Source organism: Liolophura sinensis, chromosome 7, assembly GCF_032854445.1.
Source record: "Liolophura sinensis isolate JHLJ2023 chromosome 7, CUHK_Ljap_v2, whole genome shotgun sequence".
Lineage (NCBI taxonomy): Eukaryota > Metazoa > Mollusca > Polyplacophora > Chitonida > Chitonidae > Liolophura > Liolophura sinensis.
The window spans coordinates 56,846,746-56,860,412 of record NC_088301.1 but is presented as its reverse complement, the minus strand read 5'-3'; the positions used below and the strand labels follow the sequence as shown (position 1 = coordinate 56,860,412).

Here is a 13,667-nt window from a genome sequence, read left to right as displayed (position 1 = left end):
AGATGACGGGCGACGAGAACGACACACCTGGCCGTGCTTATCACGTCAGTAATTGCGTGAGCTGGGGAATGTGGTGAGCTATGGTGACATTCACTGTTGACATCAAGACATGTCTTTTGCACCGAAGACACTAAAGGTAACTTTTGACCTAGTAACGTTAGGAGGTTTGTAAGGTGTCTAACGCGGTGCAGTTGTTTCATCATAGCTCACACACTGGCTCCTCTTCCACATTTGGCTAGATTTGTATCAGTGAAATAGTCTTTAACATATGATGACAGTGATTCGTATTGTTAGCGTTTTAAAACAGGTACATAAGTAAATCAACTGAAGAAAGCAGTGCTACAGATACATTTTTGTCAGAGATAGTACGGTACTCCCGACTTTGAAAGAGAGGTAGTACGTTAGTTCTGACTTTCCAAGTACGCGGTGCCGCAGAACACATTTTATTTTCAAATACTCAACACTTCACTATTTTGGGTCATCAGTAATACGCCTGGAAAGTGTGAAGTTGATAGAGTGAAAGGGAGTGAAGAAAAAGACATAGGCCGACATGTATAGAAGTAGTATACAGAGTATAGGTTCTGGCGCATGCCCCCCTTGGGGCCCTCCCCATAACAAATAGAGGCTCCCCCCGCCTTTCCCTGCTTCCCCCAGGCCAGGCCGACAAGCTTATTTGACACAGACCCCCATTACAACTTCCGTTTTTCAGTAGGGACGATTGTAGTTCTGTGTATTTTAGGGTGTAAAGTCTTTTTTTTGCTGCCAGCCTGCCGTTTTTGGTGTACAGGTGCATGCTTGGTATCAAAATGATGGAAATTGTCTAAGCTTTGGGCAGGTATGAGTTTTAATGGTTAAAGTTTGAAATTCTGGGCGAGAGGACACAAGGAGACAGGTGGTGATGAGGCTGCGAGTGACATCCCCTTGGCGTTGCTAGGCACCCCTCCCAGCTGCCGGCATGGAAAGGTCCAGATTTTGACGGTCAACCTATGTCAAGATTTTTACAGCTTCTGTCTCACATGCTGGGCCAGGTAAGCACCAAAGCTTATTGGCCTAGGAATGTTTGGGACTGAGCTACAGCGCTAAACGTTAACATTGTCGCTTATGGAAAACTAATGGGGGTCTGTGGCCATTTACAAGTCTAGCCTACACACACACACACACACACACATTGATATGAGGAGACCTAAACTAGTGCTCAAAAGAAAGTATACAGCTGTTTGATCAGACATCAAATAAAAACGGAAAGAAATATATTTGAAATTATTTTTAATTCCATAAGAATATTCCATTTCACCTGAAACGTCCATACATACAGTTCATTAAATGGTGAAGGTTTGGTTTGATGGTCAGTCAAAGAGATGTGGTGTCAACAGAACATTTACACATTTGCAAAATTCAAATGAAGCATTTTTCCCTCTGGAAATGTCATTCAAATCATGCTCAGTAGCGAGTGTGGCCTCCATTGGCATTGATGCAGGCCACAACACGTCGCCGCATTGATGACGTCAGGCGTCGAATGACGTTAGGTGTGATTCATTGCCATTCTTGTTGGAGACACTCTTCCAGCTGTTCAACGGTCACAGGTGGTACTGGCAGTCTTCTGACTTGTCTGCCCAGGTGGTCCCACAAGTGCTCAATTGGATTGAGGTCAGGTGAACATGCCGGCCATGGTAAGAGATCGATGTTGGCGTTCTGTAGAAAGTTGTTCGTCAATCTTGCAGTATGAGGTCTTGCATTATCATGCTGGTACAAAATTCCTCTTTGCTGTTGGTGGATGAATGGCACTACAACCGGTCGTAAAACTTCATCCGTGTATCTGCGAGCATTGAGGTTCCCATGAATCACCACCAGCCTCGTCTTCAGATCGCCGCAGATGCCTCCCCACACCATCACACTACCACCTCCAAACGCTCGAACTTGCTGAAACGTTCCGTTGGAGAACATTACCCGTGCCCATTCACGCCTCTGCCAGCGTAGAACTTACAAATGCGGATGCCAAATGTCGTCAGGAATGTCCCCTTGGTAATGTTATCGTCACATGACCAGCTAAATTACGACTTTAGATTTTTAACAAGTCAACGTTTTGTGAATTCACACTTCGATAAAATGAAAATGTGTTTAAAATATGTAAACTGCACTTCCACAGGAATAAAACACAGTACCAGTATATGTAGCAAATGTTAGAACAGAAGCTAGTGGCACAAAAATGTCCGCCAATTTGACAACTGACCATAAACGTCCAATGGTGGGCCAAGAATTACAGCGGTTTTCCCAATCACTGGGTCCATCTCATTTTTCCGGTGATTATCAATTTCGCCCATACGAGAAGGCCCTCGTGTAAACTGGTCATTTCCGATCAATTTTTTTTATACATTCCATTCTAACGAGTCTCCAAACGATAATACTGATGAATACTACATTTGGTCAATTGTCCGCATTGTCGGAGTGCTATTTATCCCACGCATTGAAACTAAGCATGATATTTTCCAAACTTAATCATTAATTCATTTTATAACCGATATGCTCAACCCATTTGTATCATGTCTATTTTGTAACGTGTAATTTTAATATAATCTGTCATCGGTATTCTTCAAGATATTGTCTTTTATTCTATATTTTTAGTAGATGTGTTGAGATTTTTTCGACGAACTCAAGCTTTTGGAAATTTTACTTCTATTCTTATTTGTGTCATTTATCTTACTGTAAGGGAATGGACAGTGAGGGGGAATTGTATTTCATTCCTCAAAATGTGAACACTTGCGCGGAATCTCCAAGAGCGAGTTATACTTTGTGCTAAAACTCTTCCCTTTTTTAAAGGCAATTTTCCTTAGTGTTTGGCCTGTATATGTCATTTGATATCATATATGTAATGAATGCAGCTTGTAATGTATGCGGGTATTTATAGTGAAGGTCGTTCATGTTTACGGAAGATGTCCAGTATTATACACATCAGTAAGTTTGAGGACAAGATGGAGGAAGTATAGATCTGACTATTGTGGTCTTTTTCTTTGCAGATAGATCAATCTCTTACCATTGATGTTATATATCAGTATGTCCAGCCGCCAATTCTTCCATTATCGTGAATTGAGATTTTACTCTCAAAACTGCCAAGGGTATACATATACAGAAATTATATACATAAGTGTTTGTGAATAGTCTGTCACCGGAAGCGTACATTTAAACGTAATCATAAACGAATTCTGAATAGGGTGTTGTGCGAATCAGCAGCCTCGATAAATTGATTTTAATCAATCAGAGAAAACATTACAGTTACGATGTTAGACTTAGTGCTTTTCCGTTTGAATTGTAACAAAATAAAACTTTTGTTCAACTGATACACTTATTTCGTAGTATATTTTATGTTTGTGAACTTAAATTAAATCAAATTAGAACTGACAAAAATATTTTGCTTCAATGCCGTGTACAACAACATAAGGGCGTTTACTTTCAGATGTGTTTGCTCTGCAATGAACACTTTACCACAATCTGCATTCTCTTACATATTATAGCTATCTATGACGCTGGAGTGGTTTTGCCAGCGGGCAACTGGCACTTCGGGTTATGGTGGATGACTGACCCGCCATTCTCTTCTATGGTTTCCCCTCGACACTCCAGACCTGCTTGGCATGGGCAGCTAAACTCAAACATGTCCCTGTTGAAGACGTCGTGGAGGTCGGAAATGTGGCAGGACTGACCCAATGTCCTCATAAGCTGGCACTCGCCCTTGTGTCCACCGAAAAGGTCGTTAAAGATGAACCGCTTCCCGATGAAGTCCGAATGGACGCAGCATTCTGCTTCCCCGCAGTCCGAGGGACCTGAGCAGTTTGGTTGCTCAGTGGTGGTCTGGGCCTGAAAAAAGACACATGAAATGAAGGTAATAGATATAATGGAATGTCCACTTCAAAACAACCACCTGTGGATTTGGAACGCGTTATTATTATTACAATATAAAATCGAAGTCAAGGAATGTTAATTGGCTTCGAAGAGCAGCACTTTTGGGATGATATGTGTAAAATTTTTTGAAACATTTTTTTTTAATCCTTCATGGTTTTGAGAAGATTGATACATTTTGTTCCATTTGTGAGCAATGTATATACTTTTTGAATTCCATTTTGAAATTCTGGAAAGTTTCCGGAAAGTTGAAGAGTTAAGGTTAATTATTTTGTCCAGCCCGATACACTACGGTACATCCTTTCCCATGAGTAAAATGCACTATAGCAACCTGTCATGCGAAAATCAAAATTCCACCCCAGCGTGAAAGACTACGAGTAAAATAGAATTACATGGCCTGCACAATAGCAAGAAAGCAAATCGCTGGGGCTCTTTTGCAAACGCGTGATCGAGAGAATCGCGAAAAAAATTCTATGACGTCAATTCAATATATTAGCAGATATATGTGTAATTTGCAGATGTTTGTAAGTTCTGGACAATAATCCATGGCCTTAAGTGATGAGCTTTTTGTGTAGAATCGTAAGGTCAGCTGAATCCCACACTCTCAAGATTAAGGTAACTTGTTCATATGCCAGTCACAGAGTCAACATTGCTTTTTGCTCTGAATTAAATACCTGAATACTTGAATGGAACGCTAGAACAGAATCTCGAACGCTAGCCTGCAGTGAGTCTGCGTCAATCACAGAACAGACGTATTCAACATAATTTGCCCAAACACTTGGCATAGCCGGAGTTATCTCCCTCAATGGTTACGTGCAACCTGTCAACATGCTTCAGCTGGACGTTTTCCTAGAACTCTCTAAAAAAGAAGGACTTCAGTAAGATGTTAACTACATAGCATCTTCCAGAAAGAGTGACTTTTGAGCAAGGCTTTTTTCAAAAGAATGGCGTTCTTTACGTTCGATTCCACACGACCTACTATTTAAAGTGAAAGACAGCACCTTTCTAATGTTTATGTCCACTGAAAGATAACCATTCAAAGTATCTTAAACCGGTATTAAATATTTTTTAGATTTTTTTTCAAATCAGTAAAATTTTTTTGAAACTTCTTCTTGACACAGCTTCAGCGCGTCTACATTATCGAGGTGACGTTATGTTTACTTTAGCTCTCTAATGCCGAAGGTATTTTCCTGGTTCAGTCCGTAGCCTCTAGCGGGGATGTGCTGGTGATTTGACTCCTGTTAAATGTTTACAAAGTTGCAATAGGATTTTTGTCCAAAAAGATTCATGCTCAATACAAAAACAAATGGAAATAAATCTAAGCACCACTGAATCGGATCCCGGCATTCGACTGTCGCTGGATTTTATGCTTCAGTTTTGTAGCGGTGACTTCTAAGACGAAAGCATTGCTGACCTAGTTGTCGCGAACATAAGAGAAATCACCTCGGCTTGAAAAACAATTTTACTGTATTTTATAAAAGAATTAAATAATGTATGCGAGAAAGACGAAGGAGCAAAATTTAAATTCTTCAGTTGTGATAAATTCAGAGAGAGAAAATTATATCATAAGATTTAATTAATTTTTACTTAAGCATTGTCTGATGAGATGCCGCCTTCTCATTCCCATAAACCTTCGGTACCCCCTATTAATTTTGCACTGAGCCTGATATTTGTTATTTAGAAACTGCTGACTAAAGGCTGATATGAACGACATAAAATGTATTTGGGGAGATGAATGCGGTTTAGGCTGAGACGGTATGCTACTGGTATAGGCCCTACTGTCTGACATTATTTGTGATGCCGTCCTTGAATATTACACTTTATTTATTTATTTGATTGGTGTTTTACGCCGTACGCAAGAATATTTCACTTATACGACGGCGGCCAGCATTATGGTGGGTGAAAACCGGGCAGAGCCCGAGGGAAACCTACGACCATCCGCAGGTTGCTGGAGGACCTTCACACGTACGACCGGAGAGGAAACCAGCATGATCTGGACTTGAACTCACAGCGGCCGCATTGGTGAGAGACTCCTGGGTCATTGCGCTGCGTTAGCGCGCTAACCAACTGAGCCACGGAGGCCCCGAATATTACACTTCTGCTGCACGTAACTAAATCGTTGTAAACGACTTCAAACTGGTGTCTTATGCAGTAGGTTTGTGTTATCATATGTCACGTACGTTATTGAATGAATGGGTATAGGCTACGTTACCGCTTAGGCCAAGTAATCAGATAGCAACATGTTTGATTGGATAAAATTCTCAAGATGGCTGCCTGGACTCACACCAGCTATTTGTGTAGTGTTGTCATTTTGTTTTACATGTCATTAGGTGAAATCGCATTAAAATAATAAAGTATGATACTTTTTCAAAGCTTAAATATCCTGCTTTCGACTGAAAAATGTTTTAGCCAAGTGCTGTCTTGTTCTTTAAATATTTTTCTTTTTTCTTTCTACTTTTCACTCTCTTTTTACCAAGTTATGGTACTGAAATCGTGTCCAGTGTTGAATGTTTTCCCGTGGAATACAGAAGGTCCTTCTTTGTTACCTACTTACAGTTAGAATAAAGCATTTATACGTATAAAATTGGGCCTTGGTGCTATTAACATCAGCACAAGCTAAAGATTTCGTCCATTTGGTATAACGCACCTTTATAGTGTAGGCCTACGTGTACACCATTTTGTGTCTAAAATTTAAGCTGAACATTTTAATCAAATTCATTATGTCCCCTCGAAAGTCACACATTGTGATACGACGTGTTAAACTGACATGTAAAACTTCCCCGTTTTTCGAAAATGTTGGCCACAAGCCATGATAAACATTAAGTTATGGAAATGAACTCACCTTGGCATACGCCAGCACTGCGAAGAAAAACAGTAGAAATCTCATGTTTGGTTCTCTGATCAGAAAGTGGCGGTAAATAGTTTTCCTGTGATAGGTGTTCAAGGCCTTTATCCTTCTTTTAAGCAGATGACGGGCGACGAGAACGACACACCTGGCCGTGCTTATCACGTCAGTAATTGCGTGAGCTGGGGAATGTGGTGAGCTATGGTGACATTCACTGTTGACATCAAGACATGTCTTTTGCACCGAAGACACTAAAGGTAACTTTTGACCTAGTAACGTTAGGAGGTTTGTAAGGTGTCTAACGCGGTGCAGTTGTTTCATCATAGCTCACACACTGGCTCCTCTTCCACATTTGGCTAGATTTGTATCAGTGAAATAGTCTTTAACATATGATGACAGTGATTCGTATTGTTAGCGTTTTAAAACAGGTACATAAGTAAATCAACTGAAGAAAGCAGTGCTACAGATACATTTTTGTCAGAGATAGTACGGTACTCCCGACTTTGAAAGATAGGTAGTACGTTAGTTCTGACTTTCCAAGTACGCGGTGCCGCAGAACACATTTTATTTTCAAATACTCAACACTTCACTATTTTGGGTCATCAGTAATACGCCTGGAAAGTGTGAAGTTGATAGAGTGAAAGGGAGTGAAGAAAAAGACATAGGCCGACATGTATAGAAGTAGTATACAGAGTATAGGTTCTGGCGCATGCCCCCCTTGGGGCCCTCCCCATAACAAATAGAGGCTCCCCCCGCCTTTCCCTGCTTCCCCCAGGCCAGGCCGACAAGCTTATTTGACACAGACCCCCATTACAACTTCCGTTTTTCAGTAGGGACGATTGTAGTTCTGTGTATTTTAGGGTGTAAAGTCTTTTTTTTGCTGCCAGCCTGCCGTTTTTGGTGTACAGGTGCATGCTTGGTATCAAAATGATGGAAATTGTCTAAGCTTTGGGCAGGTATGAGTTTTAATGGTTAAAGTTTGAAATTCTGGGCGAGAGGACACAAGGAGACAGGTGGTGATGAGGCTGCGAGTGACGTCCCCTTGGCGTTGCTAGGCACCCCTCCCAGCTGCCGGCATGGAAAGGTCCAGATTTTGACGGTCAACCTATGTCAAGATTTTTACAGCTTCTGTCTCACATGCTGGGCCAGGTAAGCACCAAAGCTTATTGGCCTAGGAATGTTTGGGACTGAGCTACAGCGCTAAACGTTAACATTGTCGCTTATGGAAAACTAATGGGGGTCTGTGGCCATTTACAAGTCTAGCCTACACACACACACACACACACACATTGATATGAGGAGACCTAAACTAGTGCTCAAAAGAAAGTATACAGCTGTTTGATCAGACATCAAATAAAAACGGAAAGAAATATATTTGAAATTATTTTTAATTCCATAAGAATATTCCATTTCACCTGAAACGTCCATACATACAGTTCATTAAATGGTGAAGGTTTGGTTTGATGGTCAGTCAAAGAGATGTGGTGTCAACAGAACATTTACACATTTGCAAAATTCAAATGAAGCATTTTTCCCTCTGGAAATGTCATTCAAATCATGCTCAGTAGCGAGTGTGGCCTCCATTGGCATTGATGCAGGCCACAACACGTCGCCGCATTGATGACGTCAGGCGTCGAATGACGTTAGGTGTGATTCATTGCCATTCTTGTTGGAGACACTCTTCCAGCTGTTCAACGGTCACAGGTGGTACTGGCAGTCTTCTGACTTGTCTGCCCAGGTGGTCCCACAAGTGCTCAATTGGATTGAGGTCAGGTGAACATGCCGGCCATGGTAAGAGATCGATGTTGGCGTTCTGTAGAAAGTTGTTCGTCAATCTTGCAGTATGAGGTCTTGCATTATCATGCTGGTACAAAATTCCTCTTTGCTGTTGGTGGATGAATGGCACTACAACCGGTCGTAAAACTTCATCCGTGTATCTGCGAGCATTGAGGTTCCCATGAATCACCACCAGCCTCGTCTTCAGATCGCCGCAGATGCCTCCCCACACCATCACACTACCACCTCCAAACGCTCGAACTTGCTGAAACGTTCCGTTGGAGAACATTACCCGTGCCCATTCACGCCTCTGCCAGCGTAGAACGCGCCTAGCCCATATCAGCCGACGACGTTGATTTTGAGGCGTCAGATAAACTCCACAATACGGTCGACGTGCCCTAATACCGTGTTGACGTAGTCGACGGTAGACTCTGTGTCGACTAATCGGGTGCCCTAGTGCCGTCGCCGCCGTTGACGTTGCCGTTACGTTCCGATTGCGGAGGTGAATGGTCCGGATGTGTCGATCTTCAGTGGGGGTGGTGACGCGTGGTCGACCGCTCCTAGGCCTGTCGGATGTAACGCCTGTCTGCCGGAGTCGCTGCATAAGTCTGACGATAGTTGCTCTTGTGCAACCAAAGGTTCTGGCAATGGCGGCGTTGGTCGCCCCTTGCTGGGCCATGCCGACAGCTCTCTCTCGCTCAACTTGGCTCAAAAGTGGCATACCTCTGGTGTTTTTCTGACGACTGTGTTCCTAACGTTTCCCGTCGACTCATTTATACCGCCAAAATGCACGTTCATGTCGTGTTACACGTGGAAGGGCCATTTTTCGATTTTATGCTAAGTTTAGGCAAATCTTGCTTTGTTGGGCCAGTTTGTTCCCTGGATGGATCGGCGTTTACACGGGTAATAGGGCTCATCATGGATAATTTCTCAATTTTTTACTTTGCGCGATTTTTATGTATTTGTTTTGGTGTATACTTTCTTTTGAACACTAGTGTAGTTGGCATTTGATACATAAGGCGTATAGTCTATATATAGGCCGGCTGTATTGCACAACAGGGTGATTCAGCTGATTTTCTCCCCAGTATAGGGCTTAAACTACGGATTTTTATGAAAAATAAATGTGACATTGATATGAGGCGACCTAGTTGGCATTTAATACATAAGGCGTATAGTCTATATATAGGCCGGCTGAAAAATAAATGTGACAGCCTTTTTCAGCGTGTCTTGTTTGATACTCAACACTTCACTATAAGAATCCAGTATTTTTAGGAGGATTGGAGATATTTTGTTTATGCGGAATAGTCCTTCCAATTTAGCCCATGTTTCGTGGGTCGTGGGATATAGCTCAGTCGGCTGACACAGGTGGGAAAAGCGCTGTGCGTAAGGGATGTATTCAAATACTACATGTATAAGGGGATGTTTGCTAGCTCAGATCCGGATTTGGTCTCCTGTATATGTAGTATATGAATGCGTTACCTGCATATGGCGCCGGGCTCTACGCACTTCTAAGGAATCTCTGCAACTTTCGACAGTTTCGGAGGCAGAGAGACCTTACCAAGGGGTGTTGTAGATGGCCCAAAGGTAGTGGGTTGTGTCAGCGCCAATTAACCCCCCTAACGGTGGGTCGCTAGCGCAAAAAATCCGGAGCCCGCCGTTAGGGTGGTGATTAATTGGTAACAGGCTGAGCTATAAACCAGGCCTTTTGCTTTTTTGGACCATGGGTTCGAGCCCCACACTGGGCAGATTTTTTTTTACCCCCGGGCACCAGGCTAGCCAGACACCCGTCCACCCGTCCAACTGGACGGGCAATCCAGCCAAAAGGGGTATTTTGACGGGCAAAATTTTGAATCAACATTTTTTACGGCGAGTCCCAGCCCACAGACCAGTACACTGTTTCAAAGTGTATTAACATTATATGTATGTATACTAGATTGTGAATATTTTTCTTACATGTAAGTTTTCAAAGTGTATTCATATATGTATTCAGATGACAGAAAAAATGATGCACTACTGTGCCCAGAGTTAATTTCTCGACATAGATATGTGACTGATAGTACATGTATTGAATTGTTTCTTGTTTTTTGTATTTTACAAAGTTTATTTCTACCTACTGTGACTTAGCTGCTCAAATCGTAAGGTGATTGGTACCACAGTCACAGATTCAGTGGTGATAATTTTGCCTGTTCTCAGTCTCAGTTGTAAGAGCTATGTATACTGTATTCTGATTTGGTTCCGTTGCATGTGAAGTAGTGTAACTGTGAGTGACATGCACCTGCTGTGCCAAATTACCATGCATTTTGATTGTTTTCCTTTTTGTGTATTTTATTGTTTATTTATTTCTACCTCCTGATTCACAGCATTCACACTTGAACTGCTGCGCCAAATTGCCATTGTTTTCCTTGCATCTGTATTGAATTGTGTATTTTACAGTTCAATTTGTTTTTCTACCTCCTGTTTCACACTTGGTTGTCCAAAGCATAACAGATTGTAACCTTACATAGTTTAATATAAAATTTATGTACTCTTTTTAGTGATTCGCACTCAGTGTCAGTCATTGGTGGGAAAAGTGTGATATATTGGGTGCCCCTAAAAACTGTCAATTTCTTGGGGTCCAATAGTAATACATTATTTCCAGTGATATAATAGCAATTAAAGCTATTAAAAGGCCTTGATTTTCAATGATACAGTGGCGATAAAATGTCTCCGGCGGCAGACCCCCTGCTTATTTACGGCGGCCCCCAAACCCCCTGGACGCCCTATTGTCAAATCCTGGCTAATGCCCTGCCCCCGGGGCTCTCGAGACATAGCATGGGGTTGCCCTGGTTCCAAACAAGTTCCCCCTGGGCACCTCCCCAGAACATCATTCAGAAAGAGCGTTTTTCAGCTCTTGCCGAGCTAGTTTTCGGCCACGATCTATAAGCTGTTTTTTCGTGCTTTCATCGATCTCTAAGGCGTTGAATACCTTACGAGACTTGGCGCGTATCTCCTGCTTCAGATCAGAGTAGTTCTTGAGCTCCTGAACGATTTGCTTGAACTCTACGTCTGAAATCAGATAATGCCGTAGATACCTGCGCACGGATGCTGTTAAGTTTAGCCTCAATCAACAGCCGTATATCGTTATGTTTCTTGGCCTTTGCGTGAAGCCGGCGGCTAACGAATTTTCCGGCGACATTTAAAACACCGCAAGCTAAGGCCGCAGCTTCCATGACCAAGAGAGCAGGGGTTGCAATTATCGTTATGAGTAGCCCCACGCCAGCAACCCCTAGGCCCAAATCGGCCGTGAGCATGGCTGAATCAAGGGCCTCGGTGGCCAAGACACCACGCCGGTACTTTTTGTACAGGGCCCGGCGGAGATCTCGCTCAGATTCAAGCTGCCTCTGTATTTCGCTGATATACTGCAGGCGATGGGCGTGCGCCACGCCCTCCGGCCGCGCGGTCGGGCCAAGGGGTTTTCAACCATAATCGTCGGCGCGGTCGGGGCCAAGGGGTGGTCATCCGTAATCGTCGGCAAGGAGTCTTCATCCGTGATCGTCGGGTACAGTCGCCCCATATTGTCCGTCTTACGAATCAATAACGTCGGTTAGCTCTAAATTGTCATCGGGGCTACTAACACGAAAGCGGCGAAGGCCTATGCCGGACTCTAAATTGATTGCATCGAGATTTAAAACGCCCACTGTGACGACTGGTATATCCTCGAGAGAGCTCCGGATGGCTGGGTTGCCCTGGGCCGGTAATTTGATCATAAGTCTGAGATCCTTTGTATCGTGCTCCGCAGGCCCCCTTATTTTCACCCCGGTAATCAAAGTGCAACGGATTGAGAGGCCGCGCCAAGTATGAGGTCGAAGATAACTATAGATACAGGGTTTAGTAGTAGTGCGGCCTTAAAATCGGTTTGCGCGGTAAGACGCACGGGCTCTCCCGGCCCCGACATTAGTACGAAGCGGCCTCTTCTGTCCCGATCTAGATAACAGCTGCCGGCTGGTACGTACGACACGAAATAGTTTCCGGAGTTGAAAACTTTTTTCACATCGGCCCTAGTGGCCTGGACCGATATCGGGGTCACCTTCACATCTATCAACCAATCGGGGTCGCGAGCTATGGTAAGAACAAAGCGGTCTTCAAGGCGAATTAATGAGAGTTTTTGTTCTTCAATCACCTCAGACGGCGACCTGCGCTCTTTCTCTGCAGAGGATGAGACATCTTGAAGGGAAGCAAATGTGGCAGGTTCTGCTAGCCCCCCCCCCCCCCCCCGTAATCTTTTTGCGGCTGTACTTGCCACTTTGAAACTGGAAGGCGTAGATTTTACCTTCCTGGCCTTGAAGTTCTAACTCCGACACATCTGCCATGTCGCTTAAAGACAGGCAGGCAGACCTGGGACCGGCTGCGTCCACCATACTCATTGTATTTCTAGGGTAGCACTGAGGTACCCTACATTAATATACTTGCCGTCTTTGTCTAAAAACGCCACGGTCAAGTGCGGTATATAGTCGGCGCGAAAGGCTTTGTACTGTGAGTTGGGAAATGAAACCGTCTTCCCGCAGTTTATCCCTTCACCAGTCACGGGGATGGCCTGAAGTAGTGTGGAACCGTCACTGAAACCTGAGGTTATTCTCACGTTTTCTGACGTGCTCAGTTCATCTAAATGCACGAAGGCTTCTTTTTGCGGGACCAGGTTAGATGGCTTATCACCTTCCACAGTCCCCTCTCTAGGCATATTCCCGTTGGAGAACCCTAAGATGGGGGCAAGCTCTAGGAGAGTTATGATGGCATTTCTAGGGAGGGTAAGGACTAGGCGGCCCGTAGCTTCATTCATTTCCAGAGAAACCCCATGCGGGCGGAATATACCCTTGTCCAGCATACAGACATTGTCCGCACTTCAACATGTTTGCCATCAAGAAAGAAGCCCACTCCGGTGGGGATATTCACCCAGTTCGGGTAGAATGTTATCTCGCGAAGGGCGGTTTTAAGGCGGCCGTCGAGGTTGTTAAGGGCATGAGGCAGCGTGTGCTGTGCCCCATTTAGAATGTCAGTCAATGTGATGAACATCTTAGCCACGATGAACAGCGAGGCTTACAGGTTCAATAGAGAGGCCACTTACAAGGCCGGGGCATTTCATAGTTTCCAAACCCACGCAGAGCAGCTCACGCGATTT

At 43.7% G+C, this 13,667-nt stretch overlaps 1 protein-coding gene across 1 annotated transcript; it reads right to left on the bottom strand.

Moving 5' to 3' along the window:
- Nucleotides 1-1,985: 1,985 nt before the first annotated feature.
- LOC135471586 (toxin CSTX-20-like) lies at nt 1,986-6,857 on the bottom strand. The gene is made up of 2 exons (XM_064750872.1): nt 6,734-6,857; nt 1,986-3,849 (listed from the first exon to the last, which is right to left on the bottom strand). The coding sequence occupies exons 1-2, from the start codon at nt 6,776-6,778 to the stop codon at nt 3,514-3,516; spliced, it is 381 nt and encodes a 126-aa protein (XP_064606942.1). The 5' UTR covers nt 6,779-6,857; the 3' UTR covers nt 1,986-3,513.
- Between the last annotated feature and the right edge of the window lie 6,810 nt (nt 6,858-13,667).

Coding starts and splice junctions, on each gene's coding strand:
- LOC135471586 (XM_064750872.1), bottom strand. CDS start 6,778: ATGAGATTTCTACTGTTTTTCTTCGCAGTGCTGGCGTATGCCAAG. Junction 3,850..6,733: donor CAGTGCTGGCGTATGCCAAG/GTGAGTTCATTT, acceptor GTCTTTTTTCAG/GCCCAGACCACCACTGAGCA.